The following is a 26,051-nucleotide window of genomic DNA, read 5'->3' as shown; positions in this document are numbered from 1 at the left end:
CTTCTTCTTGGCTAAAGACATGAGTGAACACACACGTATATATTCATGTACACATCAACAACAGTTTTGTAAAAAAAAGAAAAAAAAATGCGGAAACCTTTTCCTCTAAAAATAAAAATTTGCTACCTACTCTCTAATGCAGTTTCCATAAACATTCAAACACAAACACATTGAATTATACATTCTCTCACACACACGTGCATACATTCATTCAAACTGCCATCTTTTATTATTGTAGACTTCAATAGCATTACGTGTATATTTTTGTGTGTATTGTGATACCGAATCGAATCGTAACGAATCGAATCAAATGAATGAAAGTTTTTATCAAGTTTTATTCAAGCGTAAAAAGATTTATTGAGCTGTGAAGTAGTGCAGAGGACCATGGTTCGGTATAGGGTTTCGTTTCTTTCATGGTGCTTTCTGTTCATTCCAGTTTCCTTTCTTGACTTTATCCTTTTCCAACACAAAAGACATTCAAACAAATCACACATGGGCCTACATTCATACAAACATGCACACGTGTGTATCTATGTTTGTTTGTGGAACCGGAAACATTGAATTATATGTTAGTTTAAGTTTTTAGTTTTTCTTTGTAGTTGTTGTTGTTACATTTGTTATAAAGGCCTGCAAGGCGACAACTTGATTACCCCCCTCCCCACGCCCATTGCAGCATTCTTTGTTCACAATTTGTTGCTTTAACTGGTCGCCTCCAGTCACCGGTCAATGCTATCCAACCATTCATTCATCCATCTTCATCCTTTCGCTTCATTGTTTGTTTGTTACTGTTGCTGCTGATGCTGTCGAACGAATGCACGTCCGCACAAATACAAAAATTCTATTATATTGACCACATTGAATCCCAAACATAGGCATAAAATACCACTGAGCGATACCAATTTATCCTCCGTTTGTCGTATGACCTGACGTCGTTTATGTTTTGTGGGAAAATTCAAAAGAATAAGTTCTAATGAACGCTTACCCCTCAACGATGCATTGATACTGGAAGAAAAAGTAAAGATTTAAAGGATATTGGATTTAAATACAATAGTTTTTAAGAAAACATTTTTAACTTACTTGTAGTAGAGATTTTCCACCACATAATCAGAATCTTCACAGTTCGTTATACAGTGACGACAAAATGGATATTTTATAGGCATCATTGATACCGGGTTAATGAACCCATGTTCTTCCAAACAGGCATATTGGGTTAGGTTACAAAATGGTACTGAAATTAAAAGGAAGTTTAAATAATGATACGAAGAAAGAAAACAGAAATGTCAAATTATTAAAAAGTATATGTTACGGTTCATTATTTAGAAGAGGCAGATCAAGAACCTAGCTAAGGGTTTCCATTAGTCTGAGTAATAATTTGCTTCAAAATACTGCTGTAACAACCGAAACCATTTTGGGATATGATAAAAAATCCTCAAAAAACCTAAATTTTGGAGGTACTATTTGTATGGGGGCTATACCAAAACATTGACTTATGTTGGCATTTTTTGCTTGTTGTTGTAACAACGCAAATGTGTTCGTTCGTGTATTATTTCAGTTATAAGTTTCCTCTGTATCCAGATTCAAGAATACTGCAACCTGGACTGGTTGCGTCCATAAGGAATCAGGAGACAGGTGAGTGGGGTTAGCTGGGCAGCTAAACAAATGCAGTGTATCGTGTGGTCCCAATCCACATGCTGGGCATGTGTTGGGTATCGTGGCGCCAATTCAGGCCCAATACGAATTGAGGCGGCTGCATCGTCCGGATCTTATCTGGGCTAAAACCACTCGTGTTTGCCTTGGCAGCTGGCGTTCCTCTGCTGCGATGGATGCGCAACCATGTCAGTGTGAATAATATATAAGCTCTTTGGTCTAGAGGTTCTCTTTTATACCTTTGGACCTCTCTGTCTAGATCATGAAGATCTCTCCTGACGTGCCTGGGTGGAGGAAGTCTGTCCATTAAATCGTGACACTGATGGTCACTGCGATAACACCCAAGCAAGTACTGAATCGACAACATCTTATTGTGTTGACGCACCGGTAAAATCTTCGTCTCCTCATGAAGATGGTCCACTGGTGTCATGAGGAGGCACCCTGTTGCAGTCGTCAGGGCAGCATTCTGGCAGGTTTGAATTTTCTTGGGGTAGTTGGTCGTCGGAATCAGTGCACCATCGACCAATATGTTCCGTGGAAGCCTCATTTCAACCGTCCATGTGGTTAACAGTGTGGCAGTGGATTTAGCGGCGGATATTTTTATATTCCTCAGATGGAAGAACTGCACGAGGTCAGCCATGTAGACATTTAACCTATCACATATGTCATCGATAGGACCCGACGCCAAGATCGTACAATCATCCGCATACATCACGATCTCTATACCGTCTGGAGGGTGTGGAATTTCAGAAAGGTAGAGGTTAAACAGTTCCGGAGATATCAACCCTCCTTGGGAAACACCCTGTCTCACTCTACGGGGTTTGGACTTCTTGTTTCAGAATTCCACAAACGACTGGCGTCCGCAAATATAGTTGACTAGCTGAACCCGGTGCGCTTCGCTACCCCGCAGCATATTACTTGCAGCCCCAAAAAATATATTTTTGTCTTTGAATTTTAAACAAATTAATGTTTTTTTATTTTATTTTATTGGTTCGAAAATATGTACATTGTCAACTTAAAACAAGTAAGAAAATTCTATAGTCGGACGGAGCCGACCATGGGATACCCTATACCACTATCCCTGGACAATCGTTCTCCACGGAACTTCTTTTCAATGATTGTGAAAATTTAATTATCAAATATCTGAGATGTAATGTATAATACTTATAACCAAAACCAAAAAGTTATCTAGCATGACAAAGACATTTTTGTAGCAGGAAAGGAAAATTTAGTTGACACAAACTAAAATGTAATGAAACCCACTTATGTAGTACTACTACTTCCGTTGTTAAACCGCTACGTTATTGAAATTTTTACCAATTTCACACAAAAGTTTCAGTCCATTTAACCCGCTAAGCTTTATCTGATCTTCACATTGGTTTGTACGCTTCTTCTTCATCATAAACTCAAACTTTGTTTAAAATTTTGCGGGTTATTATTTTGACCTACAGAGCCACTACAAAATTGGTTAAAATTTTGTTTTTGGTCCATTTCATCCCCTGAACATTTCAAGATCATCACCAAAAACTAATCATTTCTATTCTGGCTCGAACCCAATCTCCTTAAAAATTCGTTACAATCGGTCCATAATTGCGGCCTTAAGCTTGTTTACAATTTTTAATGGACGGACACACATCGCTAAATCGCTTTATCTCGTCGAGATATGCATTTTAGCATACCAAATAAGGGGTCTAGGACGAATATTTCGTGGTGTTACATAAAATTTTGGAGAGACAATATGTAGCATGGGATAAAAATGTGGTTCTCTACACAGAACCCATTATATATTAGGCAATAGGCCCGTTATCTAGCAAACACTTTATTGCAATTTACATCAGAGGAAAGGTCAGTAGTTTTTTTCCATATGTAGGCTATCTGCGAAATATATATGTCCTCAAGGAATTAAAATATCGACCAAAAATAAATTTTTTATATTTTTCATACAAAAGTAATGGTCCATTTCACCCGATAAAGAATATCAGATCATCATTCAAAATTGTAGGCATTTTTTCGACCTATACTCTTACCCGGTGCAAAATTTCGTGACTATTGATGTATAATTGCGACTTCTAGCGAGTTTATTATTACACAACAAACAAATAACGGAATATATTAGGCTGTAACTCTGTTATCTGATCATGCACACCAACATAATTGGCATCAATTGAAAGGTCAAGCGTTCCACTTTCAAGTATATCTCACTTGTCCGGAATGTCACTTCCAGGAATTAAGATATAAGCTGTATATTAAAAATTTTCACAATTTTCACACAAAAGTTTTGGTCCATTTAACCCTCTAAATATTATCCGATCGCCATCTCAAATTGCAAGCTTCTCCTTTGTTATATACTCTTACCTTATTTAAAATTACGCGTTGATCGGACCATTATTGAGACCTACAGAGCCGCTAGAAAATTGGATAAATATTATGTTTTTGGTCCATTTCACCCGCTAAATATTTCACGATCATCACCAATAAGAATAGGGATCTATTCTGATCTGAACCCGACCTCCATACAAAATTTCGTGACGATCGGTCCATAATTGCGTCCTGGAGCGTGTTTACAATTTATAATGGACAGACGGACGGACGGACAGACGGACGGACACACATCTCAAAATCGCTTTATCTCGTCGAGATATGAAGATTGGTATACCACATTGGGGGTCTCCGAAGAATATTTCGCGGTGTTACATGAATTTTTACCAAAACAAACTTATAATACCCTTTTCCACATTGTGGTATTGGGTATAAATATGGTAAAAAAAACAACTTTACATCTATAAGTACACTAATTAATAATTATAATACTTAATTAAACAATATTTATAAACATTTATTGCAATGCTTTAGGATATACAATATATTTTGTCTTTCCTTCGGGAGCGTAAACAAATAAATCACTGGGTCTCCCAACACGTGAACATGCCACGTACAACTGACCATGAGAAAAGCAAGAGCTTGCTAAATTTAGGCCGCATACACCAAGAGTTTGCCCTTGGGATTTATTTATTGTCATTGCAAATGCCAAGCGTACAGGAAATTGCAATCTTTTAAAATTGAAGGGCATTTCCGTTGATATTAGAGGTATTCGGGGTAGCAATACATCTGAACCTATATACTTCCCCGTAATTATGGTAGCTTCAATTAAATTGTTGTGCAGTTTCTTTACTGTTAGTCTTGTGCCATTGCAAAGGCGAGGTGGGTCTATGTTTCTTAATAAAATTATAGGAACACCAACTTTGAGCACTAATTCATGTGGTGGAAAGCCTGGCAGATCCAAAGAATTTAGAAACTCAACTGGATAATTAACAGCGTCGTCTTCGGTTGTCACAGTATCGATGGATTTATATTTTCTTGCATTTCCTGTAATTCTGTTTAATATGCTATTATTGACAGAGTTAACATCGATGTTTTTAGGAGCAAGTAATGCACGTTCACATAACCACTGACTGTTACTGATATTAGCTTCAATATTGGGAAACACACAATCTACTAATTCTTCGATAGATTTTGTTAATCTACAGAAGTCAGATGGCAATGCAATACATTTTGTGGCTGGGTCAACTGGTATTTTTCCATTTCCTAGATCCATTAGTTGTTTGGAAAAGTGGCTAGATGATTCGTTACATTGAAGTTGTGCACGCATGTTTTTTGTTAATTTCAACGTACGAACGTGGTTCCACAGAAAGGACGACTTTAGACATGCATTCAATTCATCTGCAGGTGTCGATCCTGGAATAACAGGCAGCGTTTGTCGAAAATCTCCTGCTAATAGAACTAATGCTCCTCCAAAGAGCATAGAGTTGTTTCTCAAATCTTGCAGAGTTCGACCTAGTGCTTCCAAAGATTTTTTGTGTGCCATGGTGCACTCATCCCAAATTATGATTTGCAAGTAAAATCTTCTTGAAATTGCACTTTCACTGGTAGCTTAAAAGCAGAATGTGCTGTCCTTCCGCCGTCCAAAAGGGTTGCTGCAATACCTGACGAAGCAACGGCCAATCCAATATTTCCATCTGACCGAACCTTAGCCAAAATCAGGGAAATTAAGAAGGTTTTTCCTGTGCCTCCAGGTGCATCAATGAAATACAATCCTCCAGACTGGTTTTCGATTGCTTCTAACACAATATTGTATACCGATTTCTGTTCGGGCATTAAAAGCGGTATTTTGTCTGCTAGAAATGTTTTCAATTGACGTACATCATACGTGACTTCTCTTCTTAAATCAATGTCACCTACATTTTCCTCTGATCGAATCGGAGAAATCATACCCACTTGGATAAGTGTCTTGTTTTGAATTTCCAAACATTTGTCTTCCAGTCGTATCAAAGCCTCATTGTACATTTCTTCAGAATATTCCAACGTTGCATCATCCCTGATGGTTCTTTCTCTGTTTAGGATATCTTCCGTCATGCTATCTTTAAATTTGTTCCATAGATCTCTTGGGCTGGTTGGTGAGCAAGAAACTAAAATAATTGCGAATAGTGTCCTAATCTGACACGGATTGTTTCCAATGCTTGAATCTGAAAGTGTTGTTTCCCAATGTGAATCGTTTTCCAAAAGATTACGTTTGTGGCATGCCTCTCTATAAGATGAACATATTTCTCCATCCACAGTTCTCAAGTGTTCGAATGATATCGGCCCATAAACGTTGACCAGAAGTAGTCGTAAATAAAAACACTCAAAATTTTGTGGATGAACGCTATATATCCTGCCCAGTGCGTCGGTCGAATATACATTGGGCCATCCTTCAACGGGTTTTCCCTGTTTGCGCCTTTGAAATTTTTTTGATGTTGGAATCCATGTATAGTATGACGGTACTTGTGAATATAGCAAAGTTTTGGCGAACGGATCGTTTGCACATAATTCGAAAAATGCTGTTAAAGTCGTAGCCGGTGGCGTCACTGCTCTTTCTCGTGCATTTGCTTCGTTGAAATAAACTATTTGCCCATTTTCAAGATGTACGGATAAGTGCACAACAGTTGGGTAGCGTTGGTGGATAGGGAATCCCAAAATTCTCCAAACTGCCTCATTGCTGCTTATATACCGTGCCATCTGATAATGACTTATTTCATCATTAGGATTTTGTAGTGAAAATACAGCCATATCCGAACTTTTATTCACGTACTTGCAGATGTATTTTATCGACTTCACTGAATTGCAACATTCCACATTGATGTGTGCCTTAAATGTTTTCGATAAAAGTGGACAGTAAGGGACTATCCAGCGATTATCTACATCTACTTCATTATTTCTCACTTTTATTACAAAAGATTGACCGCCGTCATGTGTAGATCGGCGACGATAAATTGGATAGCCGTCGGTACCAGTTACGGTGTCTTGAACAAATTGCCGTGGATATTTTTTGGTGCACTTTCCATCTACCATGCATGGAGAATGTTGATTAATTAGTCCACATGGACCATGGACCATATTCTTTACAACAACTTGATGTAGAATAGGATCCTCGTCCACGTTAGGTATTTCAGCAGATATAATATCATCAATAACATCGGGTGTAATTTTATGAACCAACCATATAAGAATATGAGCATGAGGAAGTCCACGCTTCTGCCACTCAACCGAATACATCCAACATCTCGTTTCTCCAAATACACGTAGCTTAACAATAAAATCCATCAGCGTTATCAGCTTCTGCCGGAACACCCGTGCTACTACATCATGTCGATGCACCGATGTCTGACCTCCGGATAAGACAGTTGTTATTTCCTCCCACTTTGGATTACATGTAAATGTAATGAATAAGTCCGGCCGACCATATGAACGCACATAAGTCATTGCATCCTGCGTATACTCGTGCATATGGCGGGGGCTTCCCGTAAATGTTGCCGGTAAAATTACAGCTTGTCCGAGATCATTGGGATTTATGTCATTTCGATTGTTTAAAGCATCGCGAAGATGAATGTAATCATCTGCACGCAATTTTGATTGGTGATGCCTAATATACAAAAGTCTTTCAGCTTCAATTTTGGCATACATATCCACGATGTATTGATGAAATAACTCACGACAATTCAATATGTGGTTCGTAGCATTTTGACGGATCATGATACGATGAGCGTAGAAATTCATGCAGCTCACTTTTTTGCTGGTGGAAACATCTGAAAGAAAACATATAAAACGTGTAAATGCATATGTACTTTTAAAAATGTGTTTAAACAATAAATCTGCTCAATTTTACTTACTTCTTGCTGGATTTATTTGGCGAATTTCAAAATGGTATCCATCGTCTCCGTATGGAAAAATAAGGGGATATTGCAGAGCATCGTACGATCGATGAGTTTCTGATATTCTATTCACTCTATCATCGAATCGACGAACTATGATATCTTGATGTGCAACAGGATCTCCTACCATTAAAACTGCGACATCATTAGCTGTAGGTGCATTGTAGCGTCCTTGGTGTTCACCTACTGGTACCTTGTCAGCGTGTATTACAACCTGATGATTTGGTAGTAATTGTAGATCATTATTGGCTTTTTTGAACGTCCGGACTAATTCATTGTTTTCATGCAACATTTTTTGCAATTCGGCAACAATTCGTTCTCTTGTGGCGGGATTGTATTGCCGACGTTGTTGGACTTGGTCAATATCATCTGCTTGTCCCATAAAATATATTTGCAGAAACTTATGATCTTTGATGGGTAACAATGACCCCATACGATGGTATATTTGGCCTTGGACACGAAATGTTGGCAGAAAATTGTCTTTAACGACTTTAGTGGCACCGAACGACGTCATCTGAAAACATGAATTATATTTTCGAATGTTTGAAAGGAAATGTTTAGATTCTGATGTTGTTCCCGACATCAGTGTAAACAATGGTTCCGGAGGTGACCGTAATTCAGGCAAGACTATTTTGCCATTACTACAGCAAATTCCGGGTGGTTCATTTTTGTATTTGAGCGCATTACAATGTTTACAAACATTATTCATTTCACCAATAGAGACTAATTCATCGTCGCTGTAATCCACATTTGAATTGTAATTGAAAGCGATGCGTTCATATACATTTAGATGGTTTTGAAATCGACGTTGATTATAGTTCCTGTGTGCATCACGTTCCTCTAATGTCTCATTAGATCTCCTTTGCGCTATTCTGGAGCGTTCATTTCTGAGGCGCCTTTCTCGTTCGTTTGGTGTTTCATTGCTTCTAGTATTCACTACTCTTAAACGACCATCCCTCAGACGACTCTCACGTTCACTGGATGACTCATTAGCTCTTAAAGATGACGATCTGGAACGTTGACTTCGAAGACGTTGATCATGTTGATCCGTTGTCGCATTAGATCTTGATGATGTCGTTCTATCATATTGATTGGAAACACGAATTTCATGTTGTTCTGGTGTTTCGTGATCTCTCAACGTTAAGGATCTACTTTGTTGACTACGAAGGCGTACTTGTCGTTGCTCGGGTGTCTCTTGAGCTCTCGATTTTGACGATCTAATTTGTTGACTACGACGGCGTACTTGCCGTTGTTCGGCTGTCTCTTCAGCTCTCAATCTTGACGATCTACTTTGTTGACTGGAAAGGCGTTCATTCTGCCGAATGGATGATTCGTTCGTACGTGAAGTAGACGCTAACACTCCTTGAGTTTCAAGTCGAACATTGTAGTGTTCCAATGTTTCAGTAGCTCTTGAAGTTGAGCCTCTATCCCGTGCATTGGATAGGCGGACTTCATACTCTTGGGGCGTTTCCTGTATCCTTAGAGACTGTAAAACCAATGCATTTTTAGTTTTTTTGCTTAGCGATGATTTTTTGGGGGGCATGTTGAATTGATTTTTTTTTTTTTTTTGCTTTTATGCGAACAATATGTATTTTTAATTAAATGTTGTAGCACTCTTCAGGAATAATATGTTATAATTCACTAATCACTTTTAAATAAATGTTCTTTTCGGGCTTTGCGACAATTGTTGAATAACACAAAAAGGTCTATGAACAGCTATTAAATGAATTGATTTTTTAAATACTCGTATTGCTTTTGTGCGAAAAATATGTATTTTAAATTAAATGTTGTAAGCACTCTTTTGGAATAACATGTTATAATTCACTTTATTTTAGTTTAAATTCACTTTTTTTACTTCACTTAAAAATGCACTCTTCGGGTTTTTTGACACTTGTTGAATGACACAAATCTATCAATGAACATCTATTTATATCACGTCCATTTCAATATTTTACCGACAGGTACTTATGAATGAGCATATTTATGGTGTATATATACCTGAATCAGCACGTGTGCGTTGCAAGCATTTCAAAAAATATCGCTCCAAAATGTGGCCTCCGTAAAAAACCCATCCCTAACAGGTAGCCAACGGAAAAACACAGCACAAAAAAGAACCCAAAGAGCATATCAGAGTTTATTAGTTTTCTACCACAATAATAAAAGTGAAAATTCCTGTTGGGATTCGCTTTTTTTCATTAATTGTGAGAATCATAAGAAATCGTCAACGTTTTTTCCAAAAACAAAAAATATTCGATTCAAGTGCCATCCATAGATTTCTATGACCAATGTTTAATTTTGTCCATATCATATGAGAATTTAAAGTTATATGAGTTATCACTTCTTTTACATGGTTTACAAAAGAAAAATTTTATATTTTTTCACAAATATGTAATTTTAAGTGGTCTTTAGGTGTCATTTTTTAATATTTGAATTTAATAAAAGTTAGTCATTAATATTAAAAAGTTCTTTCATTCCTGCAACAGGAATGCAGAATTATTTGTAACCAAGTTCCGTCACACATTCCCAATCTCAATGAAATTTGATATGTATGGCGTGTTCGGTGCATAAAATACAGGAAATCGGCCGATTTCAATATAATTTGGCAGATTTATTTCTAGACTAAATTCCATTACACATTCGAAATTTCATTGAAATTTGACATACACAGCGCACAAAAGTACATCAAATTGGCAAACCATATATATAGGAGCTATATCCAAATCTGAACCGATTTCGATATATTTTGACATATTTATTTATAGTCCAAATTCCGTCACACATTCCAAATTTCACTGAAATCGGTCTCATATAGCGTGTTTGTGCATAAAATACCTCAAATCGGTCAAAAATATATATGGAAGCTATATTCAAATCTTAACCGATTTCGATATATTTTGGAACATTTATTTATAGGCCAAATTCCGTCACACATTCCAAATTTTATTGAAATCGGGCACATATAACGGGTTTGGTGCATCAAATACCTCAAATCGGTCAAAACTATATATGGGAGCTATATCCAAATTTGAACCAATTTCGATATATTTTGGAACATTTATTTATATGCTAAATTCCGTCACACATTTCAAATTTCATTGAAATCGGGCACATATAACGTGTTTGGTGCATCAAATACCTGAAATCGGTCAAAACTATATATGGGAGCTATATCCAAATATGAACCGATTTCGATATATTTTGGCACATTTATTTATAGTTCAAATTTCGTCACATATTCCAAATTTCATTGAAATCGGACATATGTAGCGTGTTTGGTATATCAAATACATGAAATCGGACGAAAATATATATGGGATCTATATCCAAATCTGAACCGATTTCGATATAGTTTGGTACATTTTGTTATAAGCCACGTTCCGTCACGCATTCCAAATTTCATGGAAATCGGACATATATAGCGTGTTTGGTATATCAAATACTTGAAATCGGACGAAAATATATATGGGAGCTATATCCAAATCTGGACCGATTTCGCTATATTTTGGCAAATTTATTTTTAGGCTAAAGTCCATCACACATTTCAAATTTGGAGTCTGTATCTGTAACCGTTCTATAGATTTTTGCATACAAAGTTTAAATTTTTTTGGAGGTTCCTCCGATTCTGATGCTATATCTCCGGACCAGAGCGGAATTTCGAAACTTTTTATAGCCTATGTTACTTTCAGGCGATGTAGTAATATACCCTGAAAATTTCAGCAAGATCGGTTCAGCGGTTTTTGAGTCTATAAATTTCAAACAAACAAACAAACAAACATACAAACATTTTTCTATTTTATATATATAGACTAGCTGACCCGGTCCGCGTTGCTGGCCCGTTTTTAGTTTTCCGTGTAGACATTTATAACCCATCTACATATTTATATATCTACACCTTTTTAGACTCAATTCGAATCATTTTAGTTATAATTCGAGAATTCCATTTTTAATTCGTAACATTTTATTTGTAATTCGAGAATTGCATTTGTAATTCGAAACATTTCAATTGTAATTCCATTCCAATTATTCCATTTGTAATTCGAATTTATCTGTTTGTAATTTGAATTATTATATTTGTAATTCGAATTATTCCATTTGTTCTTCTTCTTCTTTTTGTTCCTTTCCTTTTTATAAATGGAATAATTTTATAAATGGAATAATTCGAATTACAAATAAAACAGTCGAATTACAAATGGAATAATTTGAAGTGCAAATAGAATAATCGAATTACGAATGAAATGATGCGATTTTCGAACCGAATTGACGTAACTATGCATTCTTCTTGAAACTTCATAAAATAAAATGTTTAGCAAAACTCTCATGTAATTGTATCTCCAGATTTAAAATAGAAAATTCTTTTAATTATACCCTCTACCATAAGATGATCAGAATAAAAATGAGTTAATGTAGCGATGTTCTTCAGCTGAAATCAAGATACAGGCCGCAATATTTAACATTGAACTTTGTAATGAATTTCTCCTAGGATGTTTGGTATTGGAAATGGGTTATACCGGTCCACGTTTTGATATAAACCCCATGGGGCTGTACCACGCGATTTTCGGTATTCGCCATTAAATGGGATTTAGTCTTTCTTGGGGTATAGGCATTCCCATTCTGTGTCAAGTTTTTGATAAAGCACCCGATGTTGGGTATTTTCAAGATTTTAGCCAAATTATTAAACTAAAATTGCTATAATTTGGTTTGTTGGTGTCCGTTGGGGGTCGTAAATACTCCTGCAGAGTATTGTCGCAACAGGTCCACATTTTGATAAAGCTCCCATAGAACGGTACCTCATGATTATCTATAGTAAAGATAAGTCCACGTTCTGATATAGGTACCATAGAACAGTTTGGAGGTTTCCCACCGTCATGGCTACAATTTCGTATTTAGTCTTCGTTGTGGGTAGAAGACATTCCCACACAGACTATTCGGTACATGTTTATGTTTTTAGATAGACTACATAGAACGGTACCTCCCGATTTTCAGTATATGCAAGGTTTTAGCCGCATTATTCAACCGATATGGCTATACTTGGTATTTAGTCGCCCTTGGAGGTTTCAGCCAGATTATCCAACCGAAATGGCTAAAATCAGGTTTCAATATAAATTGTGGTGAATGGTAAAAAATTCGGCGCGGTCGAACTTAACGCCGTTTTTACTTCTTTTTAACAAAGTGCTGATTCACTGAATACGTTATTATTTTAAGCTCCTAAACATGAAAACATCAGTGATTCATGAAAAATGAATTCAAAATGCTAGTTGACTTTATCTAGACTTTGCTGTATAAAATGTAATCTTGATCGAGTTATTCCAAGCAGTCAACGATCATGGCGTGTTTGCAGTAAGAATAAAGTTTTCAAAAATTGGCCGTTATCGCGGCATTCTGCTTCCAAAACACCCATTAATGGCAGAGGCCACCATTGCTGATGTATTGAATACTACTATGTCTAATAATCTCTGAGATTTCGCGATTTGTTAAAACGCGATGTGGGGGAGGTCCCCCACCCACTCCATTTTCGGTATTCTCCAGCCGATTGGGAAGTTTAATTTAGAACATCATGTCAGTCTTAAAGAACTTGACATACATTTAGATAGATTATAGATACACCGCATTGTTGGACCATCGCACAGTTTAGTTTAGGAAGTTTAGTGGAACTTTAAGGAATTTTGAAAGTACATAAAATTAATTAAATTTTAATTGAATTCGTTAGCTAAGTACTCCACTGCAAAAGACCCATACTCAGTTTGGCGATTTACTCCGCGAAACGACTTAAAAATGCACTTAAAATGCAATCACTAATTTTAACAAATGATGATTTCTGTTAAATTAAGAATCCTCTCGCAATTTTTCATAGTTTGGACCTGTAAATGTTGGTGATTTATATATAGTGCAACATTTTTTATTGCTGTGGTGCAATAACCAATATACGTTAAAAATTGTAATGCAGTTCCAACCTGAACTTGATCTCAGAGACATTATTAATAAAATTAATGGTACAGACCTGCAAACCTACAAACATTATAGATACAAATGAAAACAAAAAATTATTGGCATTTTACTCCTTAGTGGATGTGCAGGGTTGTGAGGCTTCACGCAAAGTGGACCTATGTTGACAGCTTTTAAGTGAGGAGGATTTTTATTCGCTAACATCTTAAAATTTACATTTGCATCAAAATCTGTTGCAATTTTTGTCTTCAACATTTAAAATACCTAATATGAGGGAACCCGCCAAAAACGCGTACCTACGATGTTAATATTTCGCACAGAGGTTTTCTATCTACGAAGAACATAAAAATACAACCAAATACGTTGGAAAATGTGTCTGTAACATTTAAAATATGTCCATCGACCGGAACCGTTCAATGGGGTCTATACCAAAACGCGAACCTATATTGAAAATATTTTGTACATAAGTTTTCTATCCGCTAAAAACTCAATATGCCAATTTGCAGAAAAATCGATTGAAAAATGAATGTAAAACGTTAAAACGACAGCCGCCGTTACATGAACTCTACGGGAAACCGCGGGCCTATGTGGCCCAATTTGAGCCCCACACTATCCACAAAATTTTAGGAATCTACGCCCTTTACTTAAAAGTTATTAGTAAAGTTCCGCTAAAGTGCTCATATTTCGCACTGTGCATCGTTTTAGTGACCAATGCTAATTTTTTAGACGTTCTAGTTATTTAACCATCTTTAAAATTAGGGTTTGCCTGATTTCTCAATCGATTTTTTTGGATCGTCGGTCAAGTTACATTTATCATTATCAGGGTTGTACTGTATTCCAAAATGTGGGGTTGATCGCGCATTCCCACTTATTGAAGCCAGTGCTTAGAGCGTTCTTGTAGTCACGCTTACTAAAATTAAGTATATTATCTTTAATTATACAATTTTGAAAAATTGAGCTGACCGCGATATTCCACTTCCGAGATGACCATCCAGGATCAAGACAATTATTACCATAGATTGCAAGCAATTTTTAAACAATACGTTCAAAAATATCTCTGATTTCACGTTTTCTTTAAAAAATTTGTGGGAAAGGTACCCCGGTCACTCAACTGACCAGTATAAAAAGTAGCTAAAAACCTATTCTCAGACCTAAAAACTCCACATACAAAATTTCGTGGAATTCGGTCCAGCCGTTTCGGAGGAGTTTAATTTCGAACATCATGGCAGACTCGAAGAATTTTATATATATGAAGAAAAGACAAAATTTTTTAGTTTTCCATAAGAAAAAAAATTAAAAATTTTTTTTAAGCTACATAAAAGATTTTTGGTACATAGATTGGGAAAAAAATCCCATTCTTAAATCTATTCGAGATGCTAATTTTGGTTGTTGCGCGCAAAAGTTATGGCGGTTTCAATTCTGATAAAAAGAAAAAAATCTTTATAAGACTCTAATCATTATATTGAGAAACTCTCTTAAGTAGGGGCTCCCTACGTAATATATGATTACTGAGGCCCCATAACATTAGTGAAAAAGTTTTAAGTTTTCGCGGAAATTGAGAAAGAGTTAAAAAAATTGGTACTTTGCAACTTGTTTTAATAAAATTCAACCTGTTTATGCATCTGAAAAATAAATAAAAAATATGTACGTAATCTATACATCGCGAAGATTCAAATGAAACCAAAACTATACAAATCCGTTTAGTGGTTTTCATATTATAGCGAAAACAAAAAAATATATTGAGGAAATTTATAAAATTTTTGTAAGAGAAAATATTTATTTAAGTTTATTTTGTGAGTTAGTTGAACAAAATGTAAGAAAAATAGGTCGGAGTTTTTCTTCTATTTTAGTTAAATTTCACGCAATAAATCACATTTTTTATTCTAATCACTTCTCGAAAACACGCTAACATCTAGCAGAAGATATGGATATCTTTCAAATAAATGTTGGGTTCCTTTAAATGGGGAATACTCTTGAAATAAAATTGTATCGGGTAATGTTCATTTTGAAATGCGTGTAAATCGCGAAATCCTCAAAATCACTTGATGCGCATGCGGTTTACCAATACAGCGAATTCTTCTCTTTTAATTTGTACACATTTGCCAGGATTTACTTTGGTCGCTAAGATGTAGCATCGTCTGCAGTTTAGTGTGCAACAAACTGTATAACGCTTATATTTTGCACAAAGTGCATACACTTTTTATGCGCATCCGATTTCACTATCAACCGTGAAAAAATACATCGATCTAAACATATTTCAATAAAATCCATCAAGAACCGTGGATGTAGCATCACACAGTATTTTTTGGATAAATCGGATACAGCTCCCACGCCACTAAATTTTTCAAACCGCTGTTTTCGCACAAACGCGAGTGATGATTCACTTTCTTCATTGAAATGGAAACGATCCAAATAAAACGCGAATTAGTCAGCGATATTTTGAAAAACATTTTTCGCAAATTTTTCAATTTTTGCAGTAGCCATTTCCGCCGTTCTAGTAGATGGATTTTTATGATCTGTGATTCATATGATCCGGATCGTCTAAAAACTAAAATATCGCGGGGTACCAGCACACTCAAAACGATATTGTAAATACTGTACCCAAAAAATAGGTTTTTTTAGAAAAAATATCACACTAAATTTTGGCCTTTGGCAGTAGATTACTCTGCTGCTGTGTGGGCTACATACTCAATATACATATCAGATTATGCGAAATTGCGAGTTCTTTAATCCTATAATTGGTTTTTCGAAATATCCGAATGCGCGTCCCAGTTACATAAAAAATACAAAAAACACCTGAAATCCGGCTTCAAAATGTCAGCATCCATAAAAGGTGGATGCAGTGGAAATTTTGGAAAGTGATACATTAGAAGTGTAATCTTCATTTTGTATTCTCCTACTTTTACTTTGGACAGATGTCCGTCATTTGAATGGTTTAATCAGAAATCGAATAGCAATATAAAAAACCTGTTTAGATTCAACGTGTTTTTACCTATGTTTTTTCCTTTACGCGGTCGTAACTACCACGTAAATTAAATTTTTTTGCTAAATTTTTGAGCTTTGTACAAAAACATCTAAATTAATCCAGCAATAGTCATAGTTACTGGTAAACTACAATAGTTCGCGTATTATAATAGTGCAAACCTTGGCTTCATGGAAACTAAAAAATTTTGACTTTTCCTCATATATAGATTACCCAACGTTTCACACATGGCTGGAGATTAGTCTTCTCTATATCCTCGAACAGCTTGGCATGGTTGATGGTATCGAAAGTCTTCGAGAGGTCAAGAGCCACCATGACTGTTCGGTCGCACGGCCTTTTCTGGTTCAGTCCTCTACTGATATGTGTGGATATGGCATCTAATGCTGTTGTAGTACTATGCATTTTCCGAAAGCCATGTTGATGTTGGGCAACTGGAAAACACCTTCTCATCGTGGGGAGGAGTAGTGCCTCTAGAATCTTTACTACTGACGACAGGAGCGAAATCGGCCTGTAAGATTTAGCTCTGCTGGCATCCTTGGCTTCCTTGGCCAGGCTTCAGTAACGGGACCACCCTACCAACTTTCCAGGCTTCTGGTATGATATGGGTGGCTAAAGATAGGTTGAGGACACTTGTTAAATACTCAACTCCAGGTTCATCCAGTTGCTTAAGCATTACCATCGATATTCGGTGTGGGCCCAACGCTTTGGATGATTTCGCGTTTCGGATGGCATCTGCAACATCGCTCATTATAAATTGTGGTGGTACCTCCGCGGCTGGATGGGCTCTTCTTATACAGTGTAGCACACTTATCTTCGCCCTATCACTCTCGGGGTGTTCTATAAACTGCCGGTTAAAATAACACACGCACCTCTTTGGGTCAGTTACTGTCACGCCGTTGAAAGCAACAGCTGTTCTATTATCCTTCATTCCCGGATTCGAGAGTGATTTAACCGTTGCCCACAATTTACTTAATCCTGCACCAATGTTGCATTGCTTCAGGTGGTCTAGCCACATTTTCCGCTTATGTTTGCTTACTAACCTGTTGACTTCAAGAGTAAGCTCTCTAACTCTTGGGTCTTCAGGGTTCGTACGACGAAGCTCATCACGCTCATTTGCTAGTCCCGTCGCCTCTGCTGGGAAATTTGGTCTTATTTCGGGTATTCGACCAGCAGGTATATATCGAGCGGCTGCTGCAGTGATGATGTCCCGGAAAGTTTTCTCAGCTACTCGAGGATCTGAGGGAGTGGACAACGCAAGCTACAGGTGGCGGTGAGCTTTGTTTCTTGGATCGCGGCGACCATGATGTTTTTCCGACTCATAAAATTTACAATTTCGCTCACCTTATTGCGGAGACCGTTGCAATTGAATTGCAGAAAAGATGCATTTCCGGCCGTTGAACAACTTGTGGTGTTAGGTGCTGCATTTGTTGTTGTTGGGGAGACTGCGGGGGCGTCTCGTATTCCGACGACGACGTAGAAGATGCACTGGGCGATGCGCTGACGCAGCAAGCAGCAACATACCTATCGCTTTAATCCCGGGTGCTACTATGTCTAGAGCACCCAACAAAATGCACCCATTCTATACATACATTACATCTCACCATTGTTGACATGTGGTGGATGCGGATCTGGCAAACCGAACAGATCCATACTGGCCCGGGGTTCATCTCTATCCCGGCACGGACCAGAAGAGCTCGGAGCAGGCATTCCAGGATAAATTGCCGCTCCCATGGTGAAAGAAAATACACGAACATAAACACATCATTGTTGAGGTGTCGGCCCCTGGTCGAAGATTCCTCCGAGTCAATCCGGTGTTGTTGTTGCTGTAGCAGCTACTATATGTACGTGTATATTTTTATTTTATTGTTTCGGCTTTGATGCCAACTACAAGTTCAGAAAGGATTCCACCTGGATAGGATTGGTCCATAGTTAGAATGTAGTTAGGTGAGTTGGTTTGGCTGGGCAGTCGAAAGAGTGCAGGTTAGGTTAGGTTAGGTTTAAGGATGCGCAGCCATCTAATTGTATAGGTGACTGTTTCACTCGGAGACCGTTGGACCATCAACCTAGGTAGATTGTAGGTGCTGAAGGTGGTGTAAAGATGTGAAGATAATGATATGGTGAGATGAAGATGAGTTTAAGATGCGATACAGGTGAAGATGTAGGGGTTAATGGTGTGGTAAGATGATAGAGTGAGATGAAGATGTGCATCGTTGGCCAATCGATGTACTGGAAGTAGAAAAAGAGAATTTGAATAGAATTATGTTAGCCAAGCCAAGATAGGTGATTGACAAAGTTGAGTAGGACAATGTTAGATAGGAAGGTCAGAGTATCTATCTCATATCTACCCAGTATTCGGTGATTTCTTGTTTGCAACACGGGGCACCTGCAGGGCAAATGTTCGACAGTCTCTATCTCCACCGCATCTTCACAAAGTCTGCAGTAGTCAATGCCACTGTCATCCCATTTCGAAGTTAGGGATCTCACTCTGCAGTGACTTGTTATAAATTCCACCACGATTTTTATCCCTAACTTACCAAGTGAGAGGAGGGAGGTTGTTCCACGACGAGAGACTGCAAGCCAGATTGCTTCAGATACCTTGCAACCAGGTTCCAAGATCCATCTTTGATGTGCCCTCTCGTTGAATATGTCACGAAGTTTACCAACGTAATAGCACATTGGTGGCCGTCTAGTTTCATCAACCGGCAGATCGATAGACTTAGAGCCACTACGAGCTAGTTCATCTGGTACCTCGTTTCCCATTATGTTACTAAGACCCGGAACCCAACATAGCTTTACGAGATTGCGTATGTCATGCAGAACCTTCCTGCAATCAAGGATAGCTCGAGAGTTAGTGGTCCATGACTTGAGAGCCTTGAGGGCCACTTGACTATCGACATATATAGTCACCGGTTCTACAAGACTACCTTCAAGTCATTTCAGCAGTTCTGCTCCTTTCCTGATAGCAAGAATCTCCGCCTGACAAACGCTGCAGCTATCGTCAAGCTTGTATGAGTATTTGATTAATGGGTTCTCGCAGCAGCACTAGTGTATTCTTCCATTTTTAAGAAGAGGTATGCCCTCAGCCCATGCGTTCCTGCTTGGAAAGATAACGGATAAGGAGTCGAACTTGAACGAAGTTGGCATATAATCGCTTACGCTACACCTGCCATTTAATTCAAGTCGACTGTCAATTAGTTTTAAAACTTTCGAATGTCCGAAGCGTTAACTTCGCCACGATCGTAACTTCCGGAGTTTAAAAACCGTTCTTGCCGCCTGAAACTGGATAAGGATATCAAGAATTTGGAGATCCAGAATGACGATTAAGGCAGCCCGCAGAGTGCTTTTAATCGATCCGGTAATTAGTAAGGACGCGGTCCTTTGCACACTTGATAATTTAGAAAGCAACATTTTGTTCCCAAATGCTCGCCACCACACAAGCCCCCCATAGGTAAATGTGGGGAGAACAACGGTTACATACAACCAGTGTATGATTTGGGGTCTCAATCCCCAGCTTTTCGAAATGGAGTTCTTACAGTAGTAGAGTGCTATGATTCGTTTCTTCGTTCGCTCCTCGATATTTCTTTTCCATGTCAAGCGATGGTCCAGAATAGTGCCAAGGTGCAGGTTATCATGTGCTCTGATATTGCGTGTTAAGCCATGAATACAGAGCCAGTAAAAATTGAGGAGGCTACACCAACCAGATTTTAGTTGAGTCAAAACAAATCTTGATTGTCTAGGCAGCTGTTGTTATTTCGCTGCCACAGATGGTGGCTGATCTTCATATGATATAGGCTAGGCGATTACATCAGTATGAATATCTCTCAAACCTGCCTAATAAGCCTGTTGATTTAGAGGTTGCCTTTTATATATTTGGACCTCCCTCTCTAGATCATGAATATATTTCCTGAAATACCTGGATGGGGGGTACCTATACATTAGGTGGTGATTTGGATGGTTTTGCCTATAGCATCTAAGCAAATATTGCATCGAAAACATCCTATTGTGCCGACGCACCGAAAAGAACAAAAGGAGTCGCTTTGTTGCTGTTCTCATTGCTGCATTCTGGCTAGTTTGCAAGTTTTCCCATTGCGTATTACTTACATTGGCAAACCACACTGGCGCCGCATAGCTTACCACAGACCAATCTATTGCGTTGTATGTGGTTAACAATATTTCTTAATCTGCTCCCCAGGTGCTGCCGGCTTGGGACTTAATGACCTTCTTCCTGCTTCTCACTCTCGACAACCTCGAACTTGATGACAGCATGGCTGACCATATCAGAAGCTTTAGTCAGGTCCAATGCTACCATAACTGCCCCGTGGTATGGTCTGTTCTGGTTGAGACATTGGTTAATATGTCTGGAAATGGCGTGCGGTGCTGTTGTGGTACTATGATGCTTTTAGAACCCGTATTAATGATCCGCAACTGAATAACACGATACTGGGGAGAAGTATTGCCTCAAGTATTTTTGCTACTGGTGACAGAAGTGTGATCAGCCTGTAAGATTTACCTTTGCTGGCATACTTGCCAGGTTTCAGCAACAAGACCACCCTGAACATTTTCCCGGCTTCGGGAACTATTAGCCACCCTAACGATAGGTTGAGGACTATTGCGGAATATTGTCCTGATAACGAAAACGCGTCTTTTAGATCGATTCGGTGAAAAAATTTTCCGCACCAACTGCGATTACTAAAGCCCTTGTGATATTTTTTCTATTTAAAAATTTAAATTTGCTTTGTTTGAATAATTATTTATAGAAAACTAGCGGACCCGGCGAACTTCGTCTCGCTATTAAGGAATAAAATTTCATACAAAAACTCAATTTTCGATTTTTCCAATTTTCCGACTTTTCCAGAGAGATTTTCCAAAATTTTCTTCCGTAAAGACCTTCTTCTCGAAAATACAAATAACTGACAAAAACAATTACAGAAATCGGCCTAGCCGTTCTCATTTTATGAATTACTATACATTTTTTACACCATTTTTATATATATATAGATAAATTCGATTCTCACAGGAAAAGTCATTAAAAACTGTCTGTAACTTTCGCGAATTCGTTGCAAGTGACCACATATTCTCTTGTGCGATAGGTAAATAAATATAAAAATCGCGATTTTATAGAGAAAAACAAAAAATTTCAATATTGTCAAAGGTGCATTAAATCCTCTAAAATATCGCGATTTGATAACTAAATGGTCCAGAATGGTTTGTTATGGATTTTAAATTTGATTAAAACTATTAATAAGTTATTACGAAAAGTGTATATGTCATTATAACAAATAAAATTAAAAAATGCATTACTGAACTTCAATGCATTAGGTGCGGAAACTTTTTTCGCGATAGGAAAAAATGGCAGCGTATTTCGTAATAGATTTTCATGCTCTACACGGCTATGCGGTGGTATTTTTGATATTTACAAAAATTGCAAAAAAATTATAGCCCTATTGAGGACGTTGCTCAAATATTCGACTCCAGTCCAGTCGTCCAGCTCTTTTAGCATCATCATTGAAATTCCGTCAGGTGCAAGCGGTTTGGGTGATTTTGCGCTTGGATAACATCAGCAACATCACCATCCATCGTAAATTGTGGTGCTCGGAAGAGATCGTAAACGACGTAAAAAACACTTCTCCTCGCCCTCGGTGCTTAATAAATTGCCGGATCTCTCGGATCTGTCACAACCACGCTGTTAAACATGACATATACCTGTTTATCCTTATAACCAGGATTCGATAACGCCTTAACAGTTGTGAGCAATTTACTACTACCGGTTCCAGTGTTGCAGCAATTCAGATGCTCTACTTTTTCCGCTTGTGTTCACCGACTAACCTGTTGACTTCCATTATCAATTCTCCGACTCTGGGGTCGCTCCAGTTCATACGGCAAAGCTCATAACGCTCATTTGCCAATTTGGGCTGTTCTCTGAAGCATTAGTTGGTGAATTGTCTGAAATCTTGCCAATTAGCTTTTCTTTGGTTAAAGAAAATACGATGTTCAGAGGTTATGAATTAGGGTGTTTTTTTTTCTTGACGGATCACGTCATTCGTCAGACCAGGTGACACGCCGAACTGTGACAGTCTCCTTTAACCCTAGTGGGTTCGTCCTCGTTCGCTGTGCGAAATGTGGAGCTATCTATTTACTCAATTCTTAGGGTTGAGTGTCGTAACTCATGATGCGCATTGAAATCTTCTAGGACAAGTCGTTTATCACCTCCCAATAGTGGTCTGATGTCAGGCGAATAACTCGGGACACAACTATAAGTCGGCGGGATATACATATTTAGCAGTTCTATCTCGGTGGTTCCACACTGTAGAGCTACCCTCATACACTATAAGTATGGGTCACCAGAGAGCTCAAGCGACCTACCAGTAAAAAAATTTATGAAAAATCGTCAAAACACCTAAAATCCAGAGGTACCGTTATATGGGGACTATACCAAAACGTGGACCGATATTGCCCATATTCCTGCCTATGGAAAAAATACCCTCGGGTGCAGAAATATAGCGTTAAAGCTCAATAATTGCGGTTTCAAAATGATTACAACAGGTGGACCTGGCTAGATCGAGTCAGAATTTTACCATGATCAAGAATATATGTCTATGCTTTATAAATATCGACCTTTACTAATAGAATTGATAGGTCATTTCCTGTTTACAGAGATGCATATTTGGATTTTTTGGGGAGATTTTGCTCTCGGGCCGTTATCTCTGGAGGTATGAACATCCCTGAGATAAAAGTTATATTGTTGTAACCAGGGTTTCGGAGTCGGAGTAGGAGTCTACGAGTCGGAGTCGAGCAATTTTGCTGGAGTCGGAGTCTGAGTCGAAAAAAATAACTCGACTCCGACTCCGGGCAAATTTTTTTTCACGTTATAGAAATATAACATTAAATTTTGAACAAGAGCATTTTTTAAAAATAATTATTTATTTTAAAAGAAATGTATAAGAAAACATATATACAAACGGTATATTATACTAAGTTAAGGGACAATTTACAGGATATTTACTATCCTCAGAAGTGTAGTCGATTAGTCCCTTTTTTGTTGATCCAATTTCTTTACATTTTTGCAAACAAAAGTAAAGTTTTTTTAAGTAAAGTAAAGTTAAGAAGTCTTAGTGGTCTTCTCACAAAGGTCTATTAGTATTATCGTCTTGTTTTTATGAGAAGTCATCCTTGTCTTCTATTAAAGACATTGTGATCTCTATGGGAAATCTTACTGAATACCCTGTGACACAAAATGGAAGTCAAGATCTAGGGGTGGAAAAATTCCTGTTCGGAATTTCGGTAAATTTCGCATAATCTATTAACTATATATGAAATTCAGATGGTTACGCTACTGAATTAGGGCCTCATATTCGTCGTTGGTCAACGACATATTCATCCCGACATATCTTAGATGTCTGGCAAATGGCGAATCTTCTTCTAGGATTCATTTAGATGTAGACATTCAAATAACAGGATCTGTCCGCCAGGAACAGAGATAGTTCATGTGTATCCGAGTTTTCTACACAATCAATATCATATACGAAATTCAATGAAATATATAATCATATAGTTTTCATGAGAAAGGATCGGGTAAAAGTGATAAAGGACAATGAAAACATGACAATATAGATTTCTTGTCCTAATGGACCGACCCTACATACAATTTTTTAGCAACATTTTTGTATAATATTTTCATGCACGAAATGTCGTCGTCTGCTAATTTTTCAGTTCCTGAAAACATCCATCTGCCTACGTGCTGGGTAGTATACACAATATATCTCAAATATTTCAATAAAATTATCCACTCTACACCAAAGTCCAAATTTTGAGCTCTGGATTGTAGTTTAAGGGGTGATCCCCACTTATAAATTTCAGAAAAAAGTAGAAAGTATAAATATCATAGAATAGGTGGTCAAATTTTTAAGTTGATCGGAACAATATTGCCTTAGTATGAGCGTTGGATGGGAACAATTTATTTTATTTTGTATGCCGCATATAAACTATGTTTTTCTCGAAATCGGCCACATAAATATATGAGAATTTATTTATTAGTTTTCGAGCTAGAGTTGGCACCGCACAAGAATAAAAACAGGATTTCGTAGACGGCCTCAAAGCTTCGTAATATTTTTTTTCTCTGTCAGATGAAGAAAAAAATCTGCCAAAAAGCTACGTAGTTTTCTCGAAAAAAATCATGAAAAATGGTTTTTATTGAGCTTTACAACTGGGGGTCTCCTTTTGAGGCTAATCACACTAAGCCCACAAAACACCAGTTTGAAACTTGGTCATGAATTGCTTATACTTTTTATTACATGTAATCCTTATGATTAGTATTGCCCCTTCATTTTCACATATTTTGAAAGCTTAAAGATTTTCTCACGCGGAAGAATTCCGTCCAGACTGTTCTCGTGCAAAAAAGGAAAATCGACAAAAACTTTTTAACTTTGCTGTTTTTCAATGTAAGATTCGGCAGAAACAATATTGATATGTATTCAAACGAATGTCCTTTCTATGATATGTAAGGAAAAACTAACACATTAGCCTATATAGCCCAAAATATACGAAAAAGTTAAAATTTTGTGCATATTTTATTTATTTTTAGTGGTATAGGAATTCACTCTCGGAGTCGACCCGGAGTCGGAGTCGGAGCCGGAGTCGTGAAAAAAACTCGTCTGGAGTCGGAGTCGAGCCAAAAATACCTCGACTCCGAAACCCTGGTTGTAACAAGAACCACGAGCAGTATTCGAAATAACCCCTAAAATAAATTAGCGAACCGCTCTTAGCCTATACTTAAGCTAAAGTGACTGACTTTTGAAGATGGGCCATATCTGCCCACTCCTTCCGGTATCTCCCCCACAAAAGTTCAAGAATTATCCCTAAAATGGTGCGCACGATAACTCTCGAAGGGAGTAACCGAATTAGTCATAACTTTTCATATGGTAGTATTACTTCCAGGTATACAGTCTGTCGCAAAAGTTAGTATACACCGTTGAAACCAGGGTTTCGGAGTCGAGGTATTTTTGGCTCGACTCCGACTCCGACTCCAGACGAGTTTTTTTTACGACTCCGGCTCCGACTCCGGGTCGACTCCGAGAGTAAAATCCTATACCCCTAAAAATTAATAAAATTTGCACAAATTGTTAACTTTTTCCTATATTTTGGCCTATATAGGCTAATGTGTTAGTTTTCCTTACATATTCATTAGAAAGGACATTCGTTCGAATACATTCGAACATATTAATACGAGTATT

At 37.6% G+C, this 26,051-nt stretch overlaps 2 protein-coding genes across 3 annotated transcripts in view; both read right to left on the bottom strand.

Moving 5' to 3' along the window:
* Positions 1-332: 332 nt before the first annotated feature.
* LOC141390682 (uncharacterized) overlaps positions 333-26,051 on the bottom strand; it is a 70,820-nt gene continuing 45,101 nt past the window's right edge. For both annotated transcript variants that reach the window (XM_073963625.1, XM_073963626.1), the window contains 2 exons: positions 1,078-1,228; positions 333-1,002 (listed from right to left, as the gene is read on the bottom strand). In XM_073963625.1, the coding sequence (XP_073819726.1) occupies positions 783-1,002; positions 1,078-1,228 (371 nt within the window). In that variant the 3' untranslated portion in view covers positions 333-782. The remainder of the gene's footprint in view (positions 1,003-1,077; positions 1,229-26,051) is intronic.
* Positions 5,530-7,080, bottom strand: LOC141390496 (uncharacterized). Its single transcript, XM_073963453.1, has one exon. It carries the CDS (start codon positions 7,078-7,080, stop codon positions 5,530-5,532), a length of 1,551 nt encoding a protein of 516 aa, XP_073819554.1.

The sequence above is a fragment of the Musca autumnalis genome, unplaced genomic scaffold (assembly GCF_047663935.1).
Source record: "Musca autumnalis isolate F117 unplaced genomic scaffold, ASM4766393v1 scaffold_1, whole genome shotgun sequence".
NCBI lineage: Eukaryota > Metazoa > Arthropoda > Insecta > Diptera > Muscidae > Musca > Musca autumnalis.
This window is presented reverse-complemented; position numbering and strand designations above follow the sequence as displayed.